At 44.0% G+C, this 25,042-nt stretch overlaps 1 protein-coding gene and 1 long non-coding RNA gene across 2 annotated transcripts in view; one reads left to right on the plus strand and one right to left on the minus strand.

Annotated features, from left to right (window-relative positions):
- Positions 1–4,463: 4,463 nt before the first annotated feature.
- Positions 4,464–25,042, minus strand: part of strbp (spermatid perinuclear RNA binding protein) — a 61,700-nt gene continuing 41,121 nt past the window's right edge. The window contains exons 5-19 of the mRNA XM_079288784.1: positions 24,823–25,000; positions 21,872–22,172; positions 19,077–19,192; positions 18,168–18,263; positions 17,627–17,738; positions 16,850–16,947; positions 15,348–15,453; positions 14,591–14,674; positions 13,785–13,993; positions 12,519–12,671; positions 12,160–12,294; positions 11,308–11,448; positions 10,754–10,904; positions 10,311–10,364; positions 4,464–4,582 (exon numbers count right to left, since the gene is read on the minus strand). Coding sequence (XP_079144910.1) covers positions 4,488–4,582; positions 10,311–10,364; positions 10,754–10,904; positions 11,308–11,448; positions 12,160–12,294; positions 12,519–12,671; positions 13,785–13,993; positions 14,591–14,674; positions 15,348–15,453; positions 16,850–16,947; positions 17,627–17,738; positions 18,168–18,263; positions 19,077–19,192; positions 21,872–22,172; positions 24,823–25,000 — 2,029 coding nt within the window. The 3' untranslated portion in view covers positions 4,464–4,487. The remainder of the gene's footprint in view (positions 4,583–10,310; positions 10,365–10,753; positions 10,905–11,307; positions 11,449–12,159; positions 12,295–12,518; positions 12,672–13,784; positions 13,994–14,590; positions 14,675–15,347; positions 15,454–16,849; positions 16,948–17,626; positions 17,739–18,167; positions 18,264–19,076; positions 19,193–21,871; positions 22,173–24,822; positions 25,001–25,042) is intronic.
- On the plus strand, positions 6,794–13,929 carry LOC306791878. The gene is made up of 3 exons (XR_013772779.1): positions 6,794–6,917; positions 13,293–13,367; positions 13,793–13,929. It is a non-coding gene; the product is annotated as an uncharacterized lncRNA (long non-coding RNA).

Consider the following 25,042-nt stretch of genomic DNA (forward strand, 5'->3'; position numbering starts at 1 on the left):
AACTGTCATCCTCTTTAACATCTGACCTGGCAGGGGGATGAAGCGGTGCCTTTAGGGAAAACGGGCCCGACAGTCTCCAAAGCGAGTCCAAAGCGCTGACGTTACCTGGCAGCTCAGCACCCAGAACCCTTTAAGTACTGAACATATTGCAGCATCTAAATGCGCAAAGCTCCTGCATGGGTTGCCAAAAAAAAAAGAGAAGAAGTTCTCTTTCCTTCCTCTTCTCTCCTGTCAGCAAAGCTCGAGTCGTTCACAGACAACTGCTGTTTCTCCAAAAGGCAAAAGTTAAATCCATTACATCCGGTGCTACGGACAGCCCGCTATAATGCACCAACATGACGGACGGGGGAGATGCCTCCCCTCAGCTATGCATGGCTCAAATCCTAAAGGACAAACAAGGCCTTACCGCCCGTGTACCTCTCACTACATACAGTACAATGTCACGTGTAACACAGAAACCACGAAGCAAACTATGTCACGCTGTCTCAATGTGCTCGGCTGCTATTGACAGCGAATGCTGATATGACAGAATATTTACATTTATGATTACATGTGTGCCTATTTGCATGCTTGTGTGTGTGTGTGTGTGTGTGTCAGGTGGCCCTGAGAACAATGTGTGTTGTTTGTATGTGTTTTGTGCTTCTTAGATCTGAAGGTGTAGTTGTGAAACGCCCACAGAGGGGCGGTGTGTGTGTGTGTGTGTGTGTGAGAAAGTGTAGATGTTGACAGTGGCTGCCTGTTTTCCTCTTTCATAGAGATCTGAAGAGACATTTCTGGGGAACACTGGAGCCAAAAGAACATCCATCAGAAAACTGACCGGGACCCGAGTCCAGCAACCAGTGCTCTCTAGGAAAGTTCTACATAAGAGACGACAGTCCAAGCCTTCAAACAGGGCTACCTAGAGAGCATTCGTCTTCAGGTGAAGAGCAGTGTTTTCTCTTGAGACATTTCATAGCGGAGTACGGCTGGTATTGTCATCTTCCTGTTGGTGCAATATGGGAACCACAGCTGGGAACTATCTGCCGAATAAAGCTTTTTTAAATATGGTTTATGAAAGGAGCAGCATTAGTTTCTTTCTCCTCGTTGTTCGTCATGCTTTCTCTAAATCATCACTAAATCTATACTTTTAAAGAACAAAAATATTCACTTGCCTTTTCTTTTTTTCCCTGCGATAATCCCTATTACACCACAAAGCATACGGATAGTTTGAGTACATCTGTTTCATTAAACTGGGAGGGACTTTCAGGTCATGGTAAGAAGGGGTAGAAAGCCTAACACACAAATGCAGGACCTGCCTAACGAGAAGACAACAACTCCCAAATCTCCAGTCCTACCAGACCGCCTGTGTTTCCCCGAGCTCTCATCTGAACGTGGCCGTCCAGCCGACAGACCAAGAGGACAGGGTCAGTAGTCGGGGTGACTCCTCCTGTGTGTCTGTTCGGTCTGAGGGGAAATGAAAAGGTCGCTCGCTGAGGTACGACTGTCTGCCTTATTAATGTGGGCCATCTGGACAGAGAGGACGGGGGAAGAGCGAGAGAAAGACGGCGCGAGGGCAGAGGGGAAACTAGGACGACTTCCTAGCTGATAGAGAAGGTCCGTCTCCAAGTTATTCACCTCCACGTGAATTTCACAGCAGAATGTCAAAGCAGCGGCTCTCTCGGATGAGACGAGACGACCGGAGGTGCTCCGTGAATTGATGGGAGAATGCTAAACAAATTTCCCATCGGGAGTGCAGTGGCTGCTGCCACATGGGCGTGGATGTGGTGGATGCTGAAGTAACACAAACACACTGTGTGGATGAGTCCAGTTGCTTCAGTTGAGGAAGCAGCTGTTCAAACACAAATGGCTCAACTGGAGGAAGAACAGGATGTCCTTCAGTTTGCCTCCAATGTCCGACTGCGCAACTTTAGTCCATCGACAGAAAAACTGCAGAATTGTCGCTGCTGCCATCTCAGGGGTGTCAATTTTACTTGTTGTCCTGAAAAACAGGCTTAGGGGCCCGAATGAGTCTAATTCTCAGATGTTTTTGTTGAATCAAAGCAGACACAAACACGCGAGATCAAACTGGTGCCAGATCAATGCAACTGTGAGCGGGGGGGTCAAAGCCCTTTGAAGCACATTTTCTGTTTGATTGTGTCTCCGCTGACTGACACCTTGTCTCGATTAAAGGCTAAAAATAAAATAAATATCCGATGAAGAGCTTTCAGACGCATGGACGCACCACACAGGATTGCAGAGATCGCACACGGCGCTGAGTGAGCACTGTGCATATGCTGCGACTGCTAGTGTGAACAGTGTTGTGACACCTGTTTGGTTCCAACAATACCCCAAAATTAGACCCAACGTACTGGTATGTTTAAAGCCCTTAAGAGTTAAATGGAATATCTCATCTCTCAGTCCAATTACTACGTGCGTGCAATAAGCAGCTCGGACACTTGGACTACACGGTGAACTACTACCAAGCGAACTACGCATGTAAGTTGAGACTAAAAATGATAACCAACCAAACTCCTTTTCCTCCATTCCCCAAATCTCTCCACGAGAGCTCAACAACCTTGTGACTGCAGAAGTGCCTTCAAATGCAGGAACACTAACTGCACGAGGATGCTTCAAATCTTCAAATGAGACAGATTTCGGTCTCAAAATACAAAGTCAACATACCTTTTGACCTCAAAAGCAAATTTTGCTTCCTTTAAATGTGTGAGAGTTCAGCATCACGGCTCCATTAAGAGCACACTCCGCCTCACGGAGAAGCTTTGCAGAAGTGTCTGAACCAGTGGCGGAAACGAGGCATGCACCAATACAACTTTCTCTCTCCAATAAGCAAGACAAGACTTTTGTCTAAATGTCAAATCCGTAAAGCTCACTGTGTGGAACTCATTGGAATGGTTTGAATGCACTGTAACATGAGGCCAGCGGTTGCTGTGGTCGACACTGAAAAGGCATGTTTGATCGCTGCATCCCGAGTTGACGATTCCTTAATCCACCTCAGCTTCGGCCAGCTTTCTTTTTCTCACATTTCATAGCTTCAGTGACTGGCAAAAGGCAGCCAAAGGTAGAACCCCATCCCTCCAGAAACGTACAGGTGTCATCACCAACCACTCCATTTCAAAGTCCCACTTCTGAAGAGTTTTGCGAGCTCTACTTTTAATTAGTTAGCCACTAGTCTGTGCTGTGTCTATCCCGTTGTATGAGAAGGCCCTTTGACAAAGCTCCATCTTCCACCAGCAGCATCTTGTCTGTACGGTAGAGTAGCGCCATAGAAGGCTGGAGGGACGTGTGTGTGTGTGTGTGTGTTTGCAGAAAGAAGGAGCAGTAATGCGTGTGAGTGAGCTGTGCTTTTGGTCCCTAAGGCGACGCGGGACAGAGCTGATGATTGTTCTGAGTGTGCTGATGGGCGAGTCCGCTAACATGTGTGAATGGCAGATGGAGGAGCGCGTACATCAGAGTATACACATATATACTATACACATACAGTACTGTATTTGTAACAACAGTATTCCCTGCCAGCAGTGAGACTATAGAAAATGTGCTTTCTGACAGGAAAAGTGTGTGTGTGTGTGTGTGTGTGTGTGTGTGTGAGTGCGTGCACAGGTGTGATTGGGTTCCGAGTGTGTTCAGTAGCGAGCGCCTCTGGTCCAGGTCACGTAAACAAACCTCGTGCTCAGAAAGGCTCAGAAAGACGTACAAAGATAGAGGAGAAGTTTGAACAGAGGAGGAAAGAAAGGAGGAAGCGTCATCATTCTAACAGCAACGGTTAATATCAATACCAAAGATAATATTGCATCTCCTAGAACTAGCTTCAATTGCTCAGTGGATATAAAATTGGAAGAAAGCTATACTGTGATATTAGTTACATTTCACTTTATAATTCTAAAATATTTTATACCAACAATAGTTATATTTTATAGAATATTTACATAAATACATTGTCATATAGTGATATTATTGTCAACACATCGTTATAGAAACATACACCATACATAGATAGTCATGTTATAGCCACACGTACACACACACGCGATGGATATACAATCAGAATGAGCTATTGCAATGCTGTGTTGGGTAAAACTCCGTCGGACATTCACTTCTTCTCAAGTAAGTAAGCTGATAGAGGAGTTCTGGTGTATTGCTATAAGAAAGAAATCCAGCCCAGCCTCGCACAGTCAAAGCTGAACCTTTCTCGTAAAATCAGAGTATTGCTTCGTGTGGTTTCTCTCCTCTGAAGTGATAATCTGGGTGGAGAGTAGAGGAAAAACAAAGATAGGAGCTATGAGCCTCTCGGTTAGTAGTTGAGATCTGTCGCTGCTGTCGGACAGAACGTTCTCCCCCCCCCCCCCCCCTCCAGCGGACTGATCGAACGGAAACAGTTTTGGATCGACGAGTCCGTCACCTGGATAGAGAGGCAGCCCGCTTAGACGGACAGAAAAAGCAGGCGTCCCGCGTATACAGACAATGTGAAGAGAGTATCCAACAACCTGCGGCCCCTAGAAGTCAGAGAAGAGATCTTGGGGACCCAGATGAATGATAAAAGGAGCGAGGGTCCGCGGCTGGTAGAAGGGATTGTCAATGAAAAGACCACCTGCAGGGAGTTCAAGAACAGAGACAAATAGAGCATGATCGATTACTACACACACATCTTCAACTATATCATCCATCTATACATCATCTATATCTATATATATATATATATCCAAAACACATGACCACACACTGCCAGACTTCTGCTGCAGAGCGAGTCCACGAGTTGAGGAATGGCGTTCTGCTGTCACTGGTCCAGGTCCCAGAGAAGCAGCAGAATATGAACAGATGAATTAAAAATAGATATCCTGCGTGTGTATCTTAGAGCTATTCCAACCATGAACATGTGGAGCCGAGTGAAACAGCCTAACAACAAGTATTTCATCAAACGATGTAAAGACATGACATGAGACAAAGGCAAAGTACATGTTTAAACTCATAAAAACAGATTATAACGGAACAGAAGAATAACACAGAATACAACAGCTGGAAATGAATCTTCAAGCATGTGAGATCGAAGTAAAGCTTTGGTGATGTCAGACAAATAGCATTTGAAAGGTTTCACGACAACTCGATGGAGCTCAACCAACAACTGGACAACATACTGGGTCCTCTCATCCAATGGCTGTAATCACGTCACGATCTCTCGCTGGTTCATCAATCAGAACCGTCTCCTTCAGAGTATATTCTCTTTTGTGCTGTTTTTACCTCTTCTATTTGTTTTTACCTGTGATATTAGGTCATTCTTATGTCAGACATGTGGATCTTTATTGTCGAAGTCTAGAGGGATAGTTTTGAGCCCAAGTTGCAGCACCTCAGTTGGTGCTGATCCTTTTTTTAAAACATAAAACATAAAACACAGTTCAAACACTAATTCAGTGCTGCTTTTGATTGTAATGTGCACCACAGTATATGTTTGTGTTCGACATGCGGTGTTATCAGATCTATATGTCCGACAACAAGCCAATGAGGAGAATTAGCAGCTCACAGCTGTGAGATCTCAGCAAACCCGTCAAGTTGTGTTTTTACATCCACGTCTGTCCAACATGTCATCACTTCATCATTTTATCTTATTAGCCATTTGTGTGAAAGTGTCGTAAACAGCATATCACTTCTTGAGTTCGTGTGTTTTGTATATATAGACGTGGTCTCTGTAGAAGTAACACGTCTTCACTATTTTTGGGCCATTTTTAAACCAATTGAATCTTGAACTACGATGTCGTATCGAGCTCTATAATTGATGCTGCAGCCGGCTAATGTGACTCCCTATTCAGGCTCTGCGTGTACTGTAGTTGATTCCACTGATAGCTGTGGGAAACCTGCCAGGCATTAATCCACGTTAGGTAATGGGATCGTGCAGCTGAATGCAACATGCAGGATTTAACAAGAGCTTTCTAAATTCAGCCGTTGCCTTCTCGCCTTTCTCTCTGAATATCTATAAGCTGAGGGTCAAAGGGAAATAAGGAGAAGCCCTGAGGTACGTGGAAAGCTTGAAATTCAATTCGTGCATGCATGAGGGTGGAATATTAAAGCTTGATGTAAGTTTAGCTCACGGTATTTTGTGCAGCTTGAAAGACTGGGTAGTTCCTTTCTCATGTTCAGTGACATAACTGCTCTAAATAGTCAACGTCCAACCCAAAACAAAAAGTTGCTACTGCAGCAAATCTCTGACCAGATTAAAGCCTTTAAATCAGATAAACAGCAGGTAGTGGTCAGCTTTTATAGGAGATACACTTTATTCATTTGTCAACATTATTATTGATTTATTCCTTCACACAGCTCTTCATTATTTCCTTTTCTTTTTACAGAGAACGTGTGTGTTGTGTGTATCATATTGCAAAGGCTCTCCTCTTCCGAGCAAAGAATAAACACAATAACAAAATGCTAATATATAATTTAGACTGAAAGAATGAGGTCACAATTCACAGTACAAATCCCTCAAGTTTTTTTCTCTTAAGAACTTAAACCTGCGGTATTTTTTCATATTCATAAAAAGTTTTTTTGGAACAGAAAGAAATGAAAAAGCAAAAATCGCTTTTAAAATTCTCCAGCTCAAGTCTTTAATCTTCTTCCCATCATTGATATTGTAGAAAAACATTTCCCTTCTTAAAAAAAGCAAATTGTACGGTCTGAATAAAAGCATTTGGTATGGATGAAAAAGCGCTCGTGTGTGTGTGTGTGTGTGTGTGTGTCTCCAGTGCTAAAAGAAGTGGTAGTGGGGGATGGAGTAGGTGTGCATTTTCATGACAGGCAACAGAAGCATTCTCTTGGGCAAACCTAGAGGGGAGACATGAGAAGAGCACAGCTCTGCATGAGTCCAGGGCAACACATACACCGAGTGGCTTTATCCTCACTACGCTGCACTGAGAGGGCTCCCTAAGGGGGAGCGGAAGTGTGTGAGTAAACAAAGTGACACCCTTCGTCGGTGGTTGGAGGAACCGAGAAGGAGAGCGATTCAGAATGAAAGAGAAGAAAACAAATGGCCAAGGTTAACCATTCATTTGGGTTTATTACAACCTGGGTCCTGTTCCTGTTGCTTTAGCAATCCTTTCAATGAAGTGTACACCGTGCGTACATCAAGTTGGTTGCTGGGAAGTGCAGGTCAACGTTGAAACGTTTCCTTTGTTTTGTCTTTTAAATAAGTTTGGCATATCTGGGGTTTGGTTCTTTTCAATGATGTCACATTGCCACATTTAAGCAATGGTGAGTACAATGTTGTTATTATTGACATGATGGACAAAACTAGGACCCACGTTGTAATAAAGTGGAATAATTATTTAAAGGAGACAGTTGAGCAGGAGAAGTTGTGGTTGGTACTGTCCTGTAGTCACAATGTATGTGTTCAGTGATCTAATGCGCTGTGGTCTGAGATGTAATGCAAAATCCTGTTCTCCACAGCATGTTCTGGTGTCCCAGTGAGCCCTGCAGGATTCTAGGATGCATTGTGTTTGCCAACAAGAAAGCCCAGAGCAGCTGCGGGTGCCGGAGCACAGCGAAAAAAGCAGGAAACAGGATGAAAGCTTTGTTCCCAAAAGATAAAAGGAGTAGTTCCCAGTGTTTCCATGTGCCCTTTTTCTTCCTTCTGATTGAAATGTAAGCCCCAATGGGCCCACCCAAAGATTGTTTTTACTAACTAGGACACATTTTCCTCTTATTCTGGAAATATTAATACATTAATAATACTATCAGTGTAAAAAACGATCTATTTCTTATTATTCCCCTCATCTGCAGCTCTACATCATTAGACTACTGGGTGTATAAAGAGAAAAAAATACACTAACTCATCTTAACAGCAAATGCATCGAATATTTTGTACGTATTTGTGTATTGCCTCAGATTATGCACAGGGTCTCTGGTCACACGTTGGGACCCGCTGAGCGTGCCAAAACCAGCAATTCGGAGTATAATTGTAGTTTTTCCACGTCCATCTTTTCTTTCTCAATTAGCAGTGAATTGACGCCCACCGGGGTACGTGATAGAGGATACTGATGAGTCACGGTGGCAGAGAGGCACACGGTGCGCAAAGATTTATGCCTCATCACCCCAAGCTTCCAGACTGCGACCATTTAGGCGCATTATCTGACCGTTTTTGGAGGCAGTGCTCCTACATTTTTAACAAGGAGCACCAGTGTGACTTGCAAATAACTGTGTGTGTGTGTGTGTGTGTGTGTGTGTGTGTGTGTGTGTGTGTGTGTGTGTGTGTGTGTGTGCTGTTACACCAACACTGGGGCGCTGGCTTGCGATGGCACGAATGACATTCATTACGCACTTAAAAAGTACTAATTCTGATCTATCAACGGTGTGTAGATTGATTTGGAGAGTGCGACTGAAGGTGGACACTAGCCCTGCCGCAAGCAATCCCAAAACAATTAGTCATCGGTTTAGAAAGTTGTAATTGCATATTGCCTCCAGACAGCGCTCACCCGAGAGAGAGAGAGAGAGAGCGAGAGAGAGAGAGAGAGAGAGAGAGAGAGAGAGAGAGAGAGCGAGAGTGCGAGAGTGCGAGAGAGATGAAGTCAGGGAGTGAATGAGTGTGTGTGTGTGTGTGTGTGTGTGTGTGAGAGAGACAAAGGCACTTTTCCAGTCTCTGGAACGCGTGCATTTGAATGTCACATTTGATAAGATGACATCCTTTATTCATAGCGGTGGGTTTGGCTCCTGTAGCTGCTTTTGTGCTCATGATTTGATCCGTTTCGAACGCAGAAGTTATTCTTTGAAGTATATGTTTAAAAAAGCACGATTTAATTGAATGATTCTTTTGTTTTTAATTAAAGCACCACATCCCTTTGTGACTTTTCCTATCAAATAAAACAGCACATTGCTACTTCTATTAAGTGTCTATTCACTACTAAATACTGTTATTCTATTAAAAAGAAAATAAATGAAACATTTTGTCGATTAGGTGGTGCTCCAAAATGTTGTGCTACTTCCGTTGTGGAATAAAGTTAGTTTAGAGCCCTGCACCCCCACAGAAGAAATTTAATCACCCATTCATTTGCCAAGTCTTTTCATTGGCCAGGCATGAAGCAGCCTACTGAATGCCTTCCCAAATATTTTGAATGTCATGGCCATTAACAAACATAACAAAATAATACAGTTGCTTAAATTTTTCTAGTTGATTAAAAAGCAGAAACTACTGTTGGATTCTTCGTTTTTCAGTGAAAATTGTGCAGATGCCAGGGACTGAAACGAAACACCCCAAACGGATGCAGAGCTCCACTATAAACAGGACTACTAAGGCGCACTTCATATTCAGGGCTGTTGGGGTCTCAGGAGGGTACCAGAAGTGTGCCCCGGGCCCCGGATCAGTTTCTCCTATAGCACATAAGACCCATTCAAACTCAAAGCTGCAGGATGGACAGAAAGGCCTCCCGATGCTACATGTGCACACGCTACATAAGGCCGAGACTGTCGTGTTAAATATGACCTCGTCCGAAAGAGGGACGCATGTGTGACTGAATTTTGCACCAATACCTCTGCTGTCAAAGGTCAAGGATTAGTATAGATTTTAGCCCGTGCATGTGTGTGTGTGTGTGTGTGTGTGTGTGTGTGAGAGAGAGACATGGAAACCCCTGAGCAGCAGTAATATGACAGGAGCAGCGCTGCAGGGGCAAGGCTGCTCCTGTCACCCTATCCCTAAATTAAGTGGCGGGTGAAGTGACAAACTCACACTATGCTAATCTCAACAGAAATATATATGCAGCAAAGGAATGTGTCGGGGTTACTATCAGTCCAGAAGAGCTGGTGTCGTTCGTTAGAGGTGGCTGTTTCATCGTACAGTTTTCTACTCTTTTTCCATTTCAATCCTAAAATATGATCAGTTTCTTTTGAGAGACTAGCTTGAGACCGATGGCAGCTCTTCACGGACAGACCGGTGATCCAACCAGAAGAGTGAGGAAGAGAACGGCAACAAGCAGATTAGGATCAAAGTGGTGAGCGGATAATAAGCCAAAGAACAGACAGATTAGCTTGCAGCGCGTAACAAAGAAGCAACAGTTTAGCCTTTGTGTACTTGTGACTGACACTCCGTGGCAAACCCGACAACTTGGATTAGAATGGGATCAAGTTTATTTAGAGAAAAGGGGAGGAATTGAATTGAAAGGAAGTGGCGAGGAAGGGTTGGCGGTGTAACATAAACCCACTGAATGATTAATCAAGCCATGAATAGTTAGAAGTTCTGCAGGATTAGAAGGGAACTGTATAAGAGAGGACAGAAGGTGGGAGAAGGTTATCGATGGTAGAAGGAGGGTAAAAACGGGTTGACAGGCTAACAAACAAGAAGCACGTACCATATGCAGGAGCAGCTGCTGCAGCAGGGCTGTAGCCATACGGTGTCCCAAAGCCTGTTGGAGAAAGAGGTTACAGCGTCGAATTCAATTCCGCACTTGTGTAATTCCAGGCTGCATTTAACAACATGTTGGTCGTCCTGCACTCTACAGACAGTTATAGGTTCAGGGTAAGGCACCTGAGTGGAAGCTACTATCCTTCCTAACAAGATCAACATACTGTACAGTCACAAACAACAGGGGCATACATTAGTGGAGGTTCAACACAAGCTGAAATGTAATTAAATCTGATTAAAAATCAAAAGGAAGGGTCGTGAATAATATCATGTTCAATAAAACCTGATGTGAGGATCCAACAAATGTAAAGTTTTGTAGATATATAAAAAATATGAAGCTTATTGCCTCAGTAAAAACAACAAAAGCACACACGGCTATCCTCTAGCTACCTTGCGTGACGTATCCAGGTGCGGCTGCACTGACGAAGGGTCCTCTTGCGAGAGCTGCTCTTCCTCTTCCTCTGGCTACCTGAGCTGCTACTGCTGAGGCTGCTGCTGCTGCTGCGGCGGCCAGCGCTCCTTTAGTCTGGATACGGACACACTATGAGTGCGTTTCAGACAGAATGAAAAGGTAAACACAGTTTTTAGATACATAGATTAAAAGAGGTATGTCTGCATAAATATGGTGCACAGATATCAGGCATAAAGCACACACAAGACAATGTTCTAATGCAATAAAACAAATCGGTTGGCTCATTGACAAAATAAGTGCAAGATAATTATTGATCTGATTGGACACTTGACAAACACAGCGCCATTTATTGCTGATGGGTGGACAAACTGTCCCACAGCTCTGCAGAACTGATGATCACAAAAGACTATTAAACATTATCATCTACAGAGCTCTCAAGCAAGAGAATAACGGATTGCTTTGATTGTCTGTGTCATTGTGTGTGTAAGTGCCCTCTGTATCTGGTATGTATCGTATGTGTGGATCTCTTCACCTGAGGCAATATCTTCTTTTTTTTGTTTGCAGCTGCGTTGGGACCAGAGAAGAGCTTCTCCAGAGCTGCCAGAGCAGCACTGGCCTTTGCTACTTTTTTGTTGGGGCCTGCCCCACGAAACTTCTGTCCATCGACCTCCACCTGACATGCACACACACAGAATGTCAATCAGAGCATGTTTTATGATTCGAGTTCGACAAAAAGGAACACATTGCATTTTGAATCTCGAAAAAATATTTTTTCCACAATGGATTTTCTATTCTAATCATAAATGCTACTAGTGGGTTCATATTTTATGTTGCAGCTCTGTCAAAGCGAACAATCCCACAATGATTTTGCCCAAGACCCATGACTCATCAGCGAGTCAGCCAGAGAGCCTGGCTGAACAGGACCCTGGCTTGTTTAGCGATGCCCTGCTGTCAAGTAGGCCTGCTCATCAATCAGCAGAGCGATGGAGCAGCCAGGCATGTCGGAAAACAACACACCCCACAGAGAACAGCCCTGCTCCAGGAACCAAGTTGACTGATTGACGTTGCCGGTTTTCAGCCTGTTTCTGAGTGTGTGTGTGTGTTTGTGTGTGTGTGTGTGTGTGTGTGCGCGCAGCTTAGCCTCTGTGTGTGTCTCCCCCCGGCTAAAGTGCATGTGCACTTGTGAAATATTATTCTATACTATTTGCATTATATGTCACGGCTGCACAATCTGTTACATGTTTTGTAATCTTTTATCAGAGTCAGACTGTGTCTGTGTGTGTGTGTGTGTGTGTGTGTGTGTGTGTGTGTGTGTGTGTGTGTGTGTGTGTGTGTGTGTGTGTGTGTGTGTGTGTGTGTGTGTGTGTGTGTATGACGCATTTACCTCCATAACAAAGCGTTTGTCGTGGCTGCCTCCACTTTCAGAGATGAGTTCATATTTGAGGCCTCGTCTCTTTTCGTTTAGCTCCATGACGGGGTTCTTCCCACTTGCCGTCAGTATGGGACCCTGAGTCCGCACCTGGAGAGTGAAAAGATTATTAAAGTAATTTAACTTAAAAGCATCTTCTTTGCTGTATTAGAAAGCTCACGGTGGACAGTAAACCTCGGAGACTGAGCGTGAAGATTTCACAAAGTTTGGATACCTCATCACATTTTAATCACTTACAGATTCAGACTTGGATTTAAATGGATTTGAACTTAGTGCATGCATTTGTGTATCTGCACACGTTTCTCAATCCCCACCTCCAGTGCGTTGGAACTGTCCGTGGAGTGTGCTGGGTTATTGCTTGTGTGTGACGACGTCTCGCTCTTCCCCTCACCGTCCGACTTCTCGTCCGAACTCATGGGGTCCAGGTCTGAGTCAAAACCTGTCGGGTAGCCCATCGCCTGGAGAACCTAGAGAGGGAAGATGATGTTAAAAGGGAAAAAAAAGGATTTGAGAGGAAAGCAGACAAAAAAACAAAAGCTTAGATCAGTTTTTCTGATAAAAAAACTATAAAAAAAACAATTACGGTAGTATCTTGCTGCTATTGTGCAGGCCTAAATGAATGTATTTACTTTTGGTGTGTTGTTTTCGTTGATGTGAAAGTGACTAAAACAACAACGCACTGTACTTATACACAATCTATGTAATAAAATAACACTAAATGGGATGAGATAGAGTTTACAATATGAGAACAAATTCCTACCGGCACATTCATAACCCTTTGTGTGTGATGGCTCTGCTTTGAACAGACTTTATTGGCATTATCAGCTAATAAAGGAAGAGAGCTGCTACCTCGGGCAATAAGAATGAAAAGGAGTGCCTAGACAGGAAATACAACCATATCCGTAAATGTGTCAACGACACCAATTACTATATTTTAACAAAGCAATTCTACCGGATGCAGCAATACTGCAGTCTACTGCACGTACTGATGTGACAGACTTTAATCTAATTCACACAATGGTTACAATAAAGACATTATAACATACTGTCGGCACTGTTTTTGACCCAAATGGGTGATTGTGTTGCAGCTGCTAAACCAGCCGATACAGTGAGAGAGAACAGCAGAGAGAGATGCAATGAGAGAAAGAAGGGGAGATCAAAAGGTGAGTACATGAGAAAAAGAAAGAGAGTGACAAGAAGAATGGAAAAGGGGGAGAAAGAGCCTTTTATGGAAATGGCACGGATAGCGGATTCGCCTGGCTCTGTGCTCTGGAGAGCCTCTATGTTCACAACCACTTTGGGATGACATGGATTTGTCCACCTCCAACCCTCCACACACACGCACACATGCACAGACAAAAACATATTTATAGATACACACAGGTTTGGGCTGCAGCTGGAGCTTGGATATTTCTTCAGGTAGTCAAAATGATCTCTCTTTTTATTCATGGGTCTTTTATCATTTCGCTGTTCTGTGAACAGTATGTCCAAATAAACTCAAAATAAATCAGAGAGGATGTTATTTCTCTTGTCATTTGCACACACACACACACACACTTTTCATTCCCTTTCCTGCGTACCTTAACAGCGACGTGGAGCTTGGCGGTCTTCTTGGAGGATCCAGATGCTTCATAAATGGTTCCATCCAGATCCACCGACATGGTGAAGACCGGAGCGTGAACCGGGCCCGACTGAGACAGCAGGCGATACTGCAGCCCCGGCCGGATCTGGTTCAACCGCATCAGGGCGTTCATAGGCTGGTTGGAGTCTATGGCTTTACTGTCCAGGACTAATGCAAAAGAAATGGAGGGGGTATGGTTACAGTAGAAAGTAGAGCATATTAGGACAGATTTAATAAGGTTTTGTAAGGGGTGTACCAATTATTCAGCCGAAATTGGACAGACTGGGCCAATTCAGAGATAATGTTTGCAATAAATCACATTTTCTAAAAGGTTTTCAGCACACTCGACAGTTGTTTTCATGATGAATAAAAGGCGCCTCTCTATTTAGCCTCTCGTGTTTGCCAATATCTAAAAATGCCTCTCTATCTCCATTAGGCGTGGATCATCTTCTCCTCGTATGAAGAAAGAGCTGGGGATGGTTGGGTGGCCTACTAAAATGTTAGCAATCAATATGCTATTGATCTGGCTCCGAGAGATGGAAAGGAATGTGGAGAGAAGCAGACGGGGAAAATATAGAAGTGGAGGAGAGAAGCAATGCTTGTCTGCAGACAACAGGATAAGATTACTTCCATCCCTAAGCATTGTGCTGCTTTGTTTTTCGTGGTTTGAATGACAATAAAATGTAAAATAACTGGTGTGAATTAACAGAAAAAGCATGAGAAACGGATTCAAACACTTTTACGTTCTTTCCTTCCTTCTCTTACCTTTCCTCAGATTCCTCTTCATCTTCTTGATGAGATCCTTGTCATCCATTGCTCCATCCTCATATGGCCTCTTCAGACCTAAGCCTGAGAGAAAGCAAGAGAGAGAGACCCGGAGAGAAACATACAGAAAGTTACTAATCAATCATTGACTACAAGAGATGTTAACATGAACACAAACACAAACAAAGGCACTTATGTGTGATAGAAGACAAATGGAGGCCAAGGCCCAGAAAACAAGCAATATGTGAGAAGAAGCACCCACAGACGAGATAAACAGAATAGACAGGCAGACCAGCAAAAAGTCAAATGATGGGAACGACATATAAACGTCTTTCTTGCATGCACCTTAATCTGTAAATACTTTGGCAATTTGCCATGTCAGCGTCACGAGGAACCAAAAGGCTTGAATCGATTTTTCCACGAAAGTCGCTTTGAAAATGTGCCAAAAATGAACAAAAGCAGGAAGACTCCTCAATAAACTACGCACGGGTACCGTAGTGGAAGAAAAGAGGCTAAACATCATATTTTTGTGGTGCTTCGCATGCCAGCAATATTGACGGCGCTGTCAGTGCTGATGTGTAGAAAAAACACAAAAGGTCACGTCATGTGTGAAAAGATTTGACGGGAAGTTCGACCTGCGACCGAAAGCCATCTGCCTGAATGCTCATGTAAGGAAGACGGACTGACGAAACAAAGCCTTTTCACCGACAGAGACAAAGTAAACAATGGAAACGTACAGACAGGTAATCAGACACACCTTCTTTATCAGACCAAGGATATTTCTGCGATGGCTTATTGGAGGGAAGAGGCTCCATCTCCAACACCTTGTAGATCTGCCCGAACGCCATGAGTCTGAGAGCATGCTGTTGGACGTAAAACACGAGAAAATAAAGAAAAGCTGAGAAGGAACGTTATTGACAGTATGGAGATTAATAGTCAAATCCTTTGCTGTTCATATACTGGCATAGAGGTAATCCAGCAATTTAGTAATGCACTTAACTGAAAGCTAGATCCTAGATTTCCCATAATGCTAATTGAGAGTGTGTATCTTAGGCCTTCCCTGCCTCCTAAATGCCCACTTGCTTCAAACAGAAGACGTCCAGTTAAGTCAGTAAAGCCATCATAACGCAGACCAGTGCAAAATGAACATCCTGCAGTTCGCTACATGTATCCAAGATCTATAGAAGATTTGTGGTCGCATTCTCATTAAAGCTGCTGTGCTAATGTAGGACAACGGTGGTACATTCTGGTTGAATAACAGAGACAGAGAAGAAGTTAATCTAGAATATTCAGGCTGATGTAATGATTCATTCATCTTCACAAATATTAAGAGGCCAAGTCTAAACATAGAAGCACATCGACACATGTGTACATATGTAAATGAGCACTACATCTCGGCCAGGTCTGTGCATTAATGAATGTCGACGTGTTTATAAAAACTAGTTATCTTGCAACACAGAGAATCTAGCATGTGCTCAAAGATATACTGACCAGTATGTGTGTGTGTGTGTTCATGTATCATCGTCAATCTAGTGTACACATCCTCAAACGAACAATCAGAAAGACAAGCAGACCGGGCCCCAGTGGCTCTGCTAATACAGAACCATTAGGGAGGTAGAGTGTCTCAGATAGTCATGAGGCTTGGTGTAGCTCATTGACAGAACAGCTCCCTCTCTAATATCTGCTCTTGTATCTGCTCCAATACAATTATCCCCATTGACATTCCAGCCTTGTCCAGGCTGCCTTCAAAGGAAATGGACGGCAGGATTCACTAAGCCATGCGGCTCAGCGGCTGCCCTGCTCAGTCGAGTGTGTGTGTGTGTGTGTGTGTGTGTGTGTGTGTGTGTGTGTGTGTGTGTGTGTGAGAGAGAGAAGAAGGACATGACGGCACGCACGCCCCAAAGTGCATGCACACAAATACTGTCCTCGGGGTGTCAGAGATGGATTTATGGCTTACAATGGCAGTAGTTTCCCACACCAATCATTAAAATGCAGCACCACATAGCGCTTTCTGGAGAAGCGCACGCACAAGTGTGTGTGTGTTTGTGCATGCAGATCGTGTGGTTAGGGTGGTGATGGGGTCATTCTGTCTGGTAATAGGCGTGTTTCTCACAGATTCCCAAACACTGATAGCTCAGGGCAAGTGCAGCTGGGTGATAACAACTGTGTCTTTAAGTTGATGTGCCTCTGTGTGTGTGTGTGTGTGCGTGCGTGCGTGCGTGCGTGCGTGCGTGCGTGCGTGCGTGCGTGCATGTGTACCTGTGCACGGTAGGTAATGGCCTCAGCCTGCTGGTCGGTCATGTTGGCTAGTGTGTTTGTTGACTCTTTCTCACATGGGTCGTGTAAACCTGGACCACCTAGGGGAAGCCAAAGAAGATGACACACACACACACACAGTCAGTTGTTGTCACTTTATTTACTGACACTGCAGCTCAAAAACATTTAATTAGGCTTCACTGAAATAAATGCTGACTATCATAATGGACAACAGCAGCCATCATTAAATGTAACTGGTCAAACTGGCTGTGAGGTATTCAAACCAGTCACTTAATTCAAAAGTCCTCATCCTCTGATTGCTCCACATTTGTGTTGTATCTATATATACACACATTCATATACACTGCTCTTTCCCCTTCTAAAATATATTTATTATATATTTAGCATCCAAACTCAATTTCTTAAATCAAGTAAAATTAAACTCAACTTTGACATACCGGTACTTTTGAATATTTTTTGCCACGGGTGGCCAACATTCTGTAAGAAACCCTGCAGCTGCTGCTAATTAAGATGCTTTCATAATACCGGTAATGACTTTCCTCAGACAGCTGTGCTGGGTCACTGATAATGTGTCGACCTCTCTTAGAGCGCAACAGCTCAAAAAATGTGCCGAGCAGAGCCTCGACATATCCGCTCATCTACCCAAACCTCGCTACGCTCACCAGCGATGCCAATTTGCATGGAAACACACACGCGCCTCTGTTGATTTCTTTAATCTCTCCCGCTGTGTATATTCGTGTATCCACCATGGATCCATACCTGGTAGCAGTATTCCTGAGGCCAGACACTCCATGACTCGACGCAGGGCCTCTCCAGCCCCGAGGGGTCTGTTGCAGGTGGCTATTGCCTTCTCGCAGATGAGCTCTAAGGGCTGCAAGAACACACACACGCACACACATATGAAGACAGATGAACATGCAACAACATTTCGAAAAATGGCTCACCATCTGTTGCTTAAATGTTGTGTACACATGCTATATTTACCGGTAGCTGTTTTCTCACATAAACATAATTCAGCTTTCTTACTAACACAATTAAAAGTACTTCTGTCAGTCAGATATTAATGAGACCCTGTTCTGGGTTCTTCAGCCTTGTACGGGCCACACGGTTCACTTATGGATGACCTTTGAGCACAACTCTTCAGATTTCAACAGAAATAGGAACCGCCCATTACAGCAGGGTGATGAAGGGTGCAGACAAATGCTGACAACAGCATTCAAATGAATGAAAGGTCAAGGGGGCCTGAACACTTTCTTGTTATTTCACAGGATTAACACTCAAACACGGGCAAAAGACTCACCCATCCCTTGACAGGTTCCCAGACGGGGTGTCTATTGCACATGTCTCTAAGTATCCTGAGAACGATAACGCAGGACTTGAGCCCGTTCACGCGAGCCTGAGAGAGATCGAGCGATCGAGGGGAGAAGAAGGAAAGGCGGAGGGATGCAAGAAGGAAGATTAAAGAGAAAGAGGGAGGAAGGGAAGACATTGAGTGCGGGAGGAGTGGTATTTGTGCAAACACATACAGATAAACAGCCTACTTCACAATGAAGTGATAGTTTCTGTCAAAACCCTCACAAGAGAATGAATATCTGTTCTGAAGACACTAAACATTTTGCATATAGTTCACGAATCATGTTTGACAAAAAGGATTTCTTTAAATAAAAAAAAAGAATGTTGTCAGTAAGGTAAGTGAGTTGGGAGATAGATGGGGAGGGGTATGGGAGGGGAATCAAAGGGAAGCACTGACATACTGTACAGAGCAGGCAGGTTCACATAATAGCCAAAAAGAAAAAACAAGGACTCATTGCTTTTGTAGCCTTAGGATTCTTCTTACATTCATATTTTTGCCAGTTCATATACTGTATACAGTGGGTGGCGCACAAAACAAATACACTTTTTGTGTAATATTTGTTCAAGATTTTGAAAAACAACAATCTTGCTAGCTGAACTGGTGATGACTATGCATATAAACACATGTTTATCAGCCATATTGCCTTTAACTTTAAGATCACTTGTAATAATTCTAACGTGTCAATTAAAAGTGATGATAGTAGGTCATGTTCCCATACTTGTAATCTCTTCTAGATGAGTCTGATCTGATCATTAGCACCACAGCATTAGCTGGCAGTGAGTCTATGCCCTCCGGGCAAATCGTCAGGCTACAATAAGCATCGGACAGGAAGACAGGAAGTGAGTGGGTGCCGACCTGGAACCACTTGGCGTGTCGCAGCGCTGCCAGGGCCAACAGACATCTGTGTCTATCCAGCACCTCCCCCTCCTCCTCCTCCTCAGCCTCCACTGTCTGCGCAGCAGCACCCAACACTGCCACAAAACAATAACAACCCAATGTAGAGAAGGTGAAACACACACACGTCATGTCTGAGTGTGTGTGTTTGAATTGTGCGAGCGTGAATGTGTGCAGACGCACTTGGTGTGGAGTGCGAATGTACACATTCACGAACACACAAGCATGGATATTTTTGGTACATACAAGGTGCTTTTCATGCCACAAAGTTGTTCCCCTCCTTGTAGAAAGCGCCGACTCTCTACGGGTCACGGATCTGTGATGAATGCACAGAAAAAACCCACCTCACCTCTATAAACGGTGTGTCATTTTCAACACTGTGATCAGTCAAACGTGTGTTAACTGCATCACATGTTGACATAGTAATACAAACAGTACATGTGTTGAAAATGAAACGCACTGATTAACAGTGATTAGGTCGTTTTCATCCATCCAGTCACTGACCAATCAGTGAAAGGGAAAGCAGCCGGAGTCATGAGGGAGGAAACAACTTTTTGGGATGGAGAGCCCCCCCCAAAGACATACACCAAACAAATACCTAAGGAGTGTTTGATTTAATGTGCGGGCATTGTTGGGACACGTCTGTTCATTTTGCTGTGCCCAGCAAGGTAAATCAATCTCTCCTCTGTGTATTTGAGGAGGATTTCATTCATTTTGATCCAATCCGCGGCAAGCAGGAGTCAAAATAGAAGTTTAAATTTTTCATCTGGATTACTTAAGGTGCACTTGATTTTCACAGGTTCAAAGAAATATGTTGCGGAGAAAACAAATCAAACTCCCTGTCTGGGCAAACACAGAATCAAGCGCTCCTAAAGTAGAACTGAAAAGAAAAGAACAACAAAAAATATCTAAGATAGTTTGACCCAGTCTCAGACAAACACAACACAGGAGGGATCCAGGCAGGGTTTAGTCAGAGTCGGGTTGGTAAAAAGAGGAGCATTCTTGCGCTTTTATATGGAAGCGTTTGATTCATGCCGCCAAGCACACCCCGATGGTTGAGTTACTACGAGCTCACCAATTCTGCTACTTCAGTATTCGGTGCATCTGATGTGCGAGGCGAGCCGAATCAAACGCCGGTGTGTGTGAATGAGTGCGGTTACATGGGGTTTCTGAAGAGGGTTTATTGTGTGCGGGACCGAGTGGAAGTGACATAAAACACGCTAAAGAGCCCCTTGGGTCTCTATGAAAACACGACGAGGTAAATATTTTCTGAATCCCTCTGCCGTGAAAAGAAAATCCTTCCCTGAAGAAATATTAAGTTGAAATGTCAAATGTGTGCAATGTGCAGCAGCTTGAGCACATCTATGTCACATTATCCCTGGACTCTTGCAGCGTAGCGCTCCCACCGTCCGATGCGTGCGGCAGTGTGTGTATTTGTGCTTCTATGTGGTGTGTAACGGTGTATCTGAAGGTCTGTCAGCGTGAACACGGCTGCATGTGGGACCTCTCTGCTGCTAGTGGATCATTACAGTGTTTCTCCTCTCGCCTGCTCGTCCTCCCACTGCTCTGCTGGCTGAACCCTCGCTCCGCGCTCTTATTTTAATCATTATCTCCTTCTGTGTTATCGACGCCGTCCTCTCTTTTAGTCAGATTAAAATAAATTCCCTTCGCTACGGTGTCTCCACAAATTGACACAGCCCCCCCTCCCTCCCTCCCTCTGTGGCCTGCATCTAAGCTCAAAGAGCACGCAGGCATGCAATAACACATATTCAATCAAATACTAAACTATACATAGTCTTGTAAAAATGAATACAATCAAACACAGTAACCCGGATCCACATGGTGACTGACTAAAGTAGCAGATAAAATTACCGCGCACGATATTAAATCAATGTATTGATTGCCTGACATCAAATCAAAAGGCACTAGTGATCAAAGCATTTAAATAGCCAAGACTTACTGCTTTTAATCCTGTTAAATGTGTGCACCATGCTGTTTGCGCATGAGCTTGTGTGTCTTTCAGAAATAGTGGAAACAGAAATAGGACATTGTAAAACACTACTGGTATCTGTGCCTGTCAATGCACGTGTTAATGTGTAAAAGTGTTGCACCCCGCCTTTTTTTTTTCACGATGTGACCCTATTAGACGGACTGGTCCACATCCCTCAATGCCACGGGCGCCTGACGATATCTGAGCAATTAAATATCTAGTGTGACAGGTATCTCTATCCGTCAGGTGCAAAATACGGCTGTGTGTGTGTGTGTGTGTGTGTGTGTGTGTGTGTGCATGTCTCCTCCTCCGTGCGGCTGCTCGTGTGCTCTTCTCGATGTGCGAGAGAGAAAAATACGAGCGTTCCTCTCCGTCTTACTCGTGGCTCGTGGCGTGACGTACGGCTAACCTCCGTGCTATCTCTCATCTCTCTCTGAGACCCGAGTGTCTAGTTGGACGGGAGCCACAGGATGGACGAGCAGCTTGCTACTGCTCGGTTATTAATTCCGCTGGCCTGCTGGCCTCGCCGTCCCACCTCCCGCAACCACTTATAATCAGTTCCTGCTACTCGGGGGGGGGGGGGGGGGGTGTTATTGGACTGAACACTGAACAATTCCGATGCGTTTCAGCTCTTGTATGCATCCTGCAGCCGTCTCATCTGAGGTCATACCTCTTCTTTGAAATATACAAATACATTTTAAAATGAAATTACGTGTTGGGGTGTGTACCGAGAAATAGGGAAAAACTGCAACTTGTGTGTTCCTACCTCGCCCATTCTGCTTCTCCTGCTCCTCCTTTTCACCATCCACTTCCTGCTCCTCCTCCTCCTCCTTCTTCTTCTCCTCCACCTCCTTCTTCTTTTCCTCCTTCTCCTCCTCCTCTTGTCTTTCCTCCCCATTCTCCATCTCCTCCTCTTCTTCCTCCTCCTCTTCCTCCTCCTCATCTTCCCTCATAGTTGGCGAGGTGAGGCTGATCGTCAGCGTGAGTTTAGGGTCTGTCGTAGTTCGTACCAAGATGGCCGCCTCGGGCAAGGAGCTTGTGACCTCATATTTCTCTTCTGTCAGCTTCTGTCATGTGTCAAACGAACATAACTAGATGGTCAGAGCGGCCGAGGTCACAACATGCCTCCGTGCAGATACAAAAATAAAGAGAGGAAAATAAATCTGAGCCTGCTTTTAAAATGTGAGAAGTATCAAACTTGCTTGTCCACACATGATAAAGTGCAAAAACACTTGTTTTAAAAGTCACATGCGTGTCAACACTACAACATCCATATTGATCCACATGCGTTACTTGATACAGTCATGCATTTAAGCACACATGTGACTACATACAATAATTAATAACAAAAACAACGACAAAATCTCTACTCAAATCTCAGAAAGACCTGCATTAGCCCCGCAGGTAAAAACAGGTACACACAGACTCACAAAACCATATAATGTCATAACCGACTGTACATATTGAACAAACAGAAGATGTGAACTAAATCACAGCATAAGTGAAGGAGTGTGTGTATTTGTTTTATGTTGTATCTGGCAGAGGGCCCATCTACATCCCATTTGGCCTTGATGAGAAAATCAAAAACTCTGTTCAGTGGGCCGAGACATGAGATTACCCCTCCGCACACACACACGCGCGCACACACACACACACACACACACACACACACACACACACACACACACACACACACACACACACACACACACACACACACACACACACACACACACACACACACACACACACACACACACACACACACACACACACACACACACACACGTAATATTGTTTCCTCCCTCACACCACTTAACTACTAAAGGCAATAGGCAGAGAAGAGGCTCAGGGGCAAAATCTATTCATTGCGTAATTTTTGCACTAGTTGTTGAACAGCAGTCATTGTATACACCTACGTATATAGATATATATATATATATATGCATCTGACAATGATAGTGTTTACAAGTGGGCCTCTAATCCCTGGAAGCTACATAAGGCCTGAAAAGTTCAATACAATTGAATTCCCAGATCATTTAAGATTACATGTCACAGCATGTAAAAACGAAAACATGTCATGCCTATTTGTGCCTGCATCTTCTGTGCACTCCGTGTGCATTTTAGGGGTCAGTGTGTTTTGTATTTCTGTATCATGACTTGCTAATGAGGAAAGCAGACACTGAGGTAGCGACGGGATCATTAATCACACATACATACTCAAACCCCTCTCAGCTTCCCACTTGACGACATTGCTGCCGCTTGCCTTCTTATGCCAACAAGCTTCTCTCAACACTCAATACACGCGCCTTATTTGCTACAAATAACAACTGATTGTGCCAGAATTTTCTTCAATTAAACAAAGACAAAACAGAAGTAATTGTTTTTGGTACCAAGGACGAACAATTGAAAATCACTGCTCAGCTTCAATCACTGATGTTAAAACCCACAAACCAAGCCAGAAATCTAGGTGTAGTTATGGATTCAGACCTCAACCTGAACAGCCATATCAAGACAATTACAAAATCAGCCTCCTATCACCTGAAGAATATATCAAGGATTAGAGGACTTATGTCTCAACAGGATTTGGAAAAACTTGTCCACGCATTTATCTTCAGCAGACTGGACTACTGTAATGGTGTGTTTACAGGTCTCTGTAAAAAGTCCGTCAGAAAGCTGCAGCTGATTCAGAACGCTGCAGCTGGAGTCCTCACTAAGACCAGGAGGGTGGATCACATCACCCCAGTTCTGATGTCTTTGCACTGGCTTCCTGTCCAACAAAGAATTGACTTTAAAATCCTGCTGTTGGTTTACAAAGCACTGAATGGTTTAGGGCCAAAATACATCTCTGATCTGCTGCTACCTTATGAACCATCCCGACCCCTCAGGTCGTCTGGGACCGGTCTACTTTCTGTTCCCAGAGTCAGAACTAAACATGGAGAAGCAGCGTTCAGTTTTTCTGCTCCACATATCTGGAACAAAGTCCCAGAAAGCTGCAGGTCTGCTGAGACCCTCAGCTCATTTAAAGCAAGATTGAAGACTTTTCTGTTTGCTGCTGCCTTTAATTGAACCACATTCAATTAATATATTAATCAATTTCCTGCATTTCTGCATTTTACTGCTGTATTTTATTTCTTACACTGTTCTTAATTGCTGTTAAATCTCCTTTTCTTTTGTCTTATGTTTTGATGCTTTTATGTGAAGCACTTTGAATTAAGACCTCAGAGAGGCCGGGTTAGAGTCCCGAGGCGGGGTTGGAGTCCCACGCTATTTTTTGTTTAAATTACTGTTTTTATTGTTTCAATGTATGTTTTAAATCTCCTTTACTTTTGCCTTTATGCTTTTAATGGTTTCATGTGAAGCACTTTGAATTACCTTCTTGTTGAAATGTGCTATACAAATAAACATGCCTTGCCTTGCCTCAACACTTTTATACACACACACACACACACACAAACACACACACAGCAGTGAGCGTTGCCAAATCCAAGCAGAAACACTCACTCAAATGTGGAAGCTCATCCAAAAAGTTTAATTTCTGACGTGGGAGAGGACAGTGCAATAAAAATAGAGCTTTTTGGATCATATTTGGAAGACTATGATTGAAGGTTTCATGCCAGGCTGAGATGCGTTGTGTGTGGCAGTGTGTTTGCCAGACTAAAAAGCAGCATCATGTGCCCGTATGCATGCGTGGGGGGTCTGTGCGTGTTTTCTAACCTCTATCTGTGTGGGCAAATGGTGACAGACTGTGTCCAGCAGTGTCCGTGTGGGTTTATCTCTGCACATCAGCACCAGCTCCAGGTCCATGTCGCCTTTGATCAGGAGGCCTTTGGCCACGAGGCCGATCCTCATCACTCCACACAGCACGCCGCCGCCGCCGCTGCTGCTGGGCTCTCTGTTTGTAGAGAAAAAGCAGGCGACAGGTAACATGCAGCTT

The sequence above is a fragment of the Melanostigma gelatinosum genome, assembly GCF_949748355.1.
Source record: "Melanostigma gelatinosum genome assembly, chromosome: 18".
Classification (NCBI taxonomy): Eukaryota; Metazoa; Chordata; class Actinopteri; order Perciformes; family Zoarcidae; genus Melanostigma; species Melanostigma gelatinosum.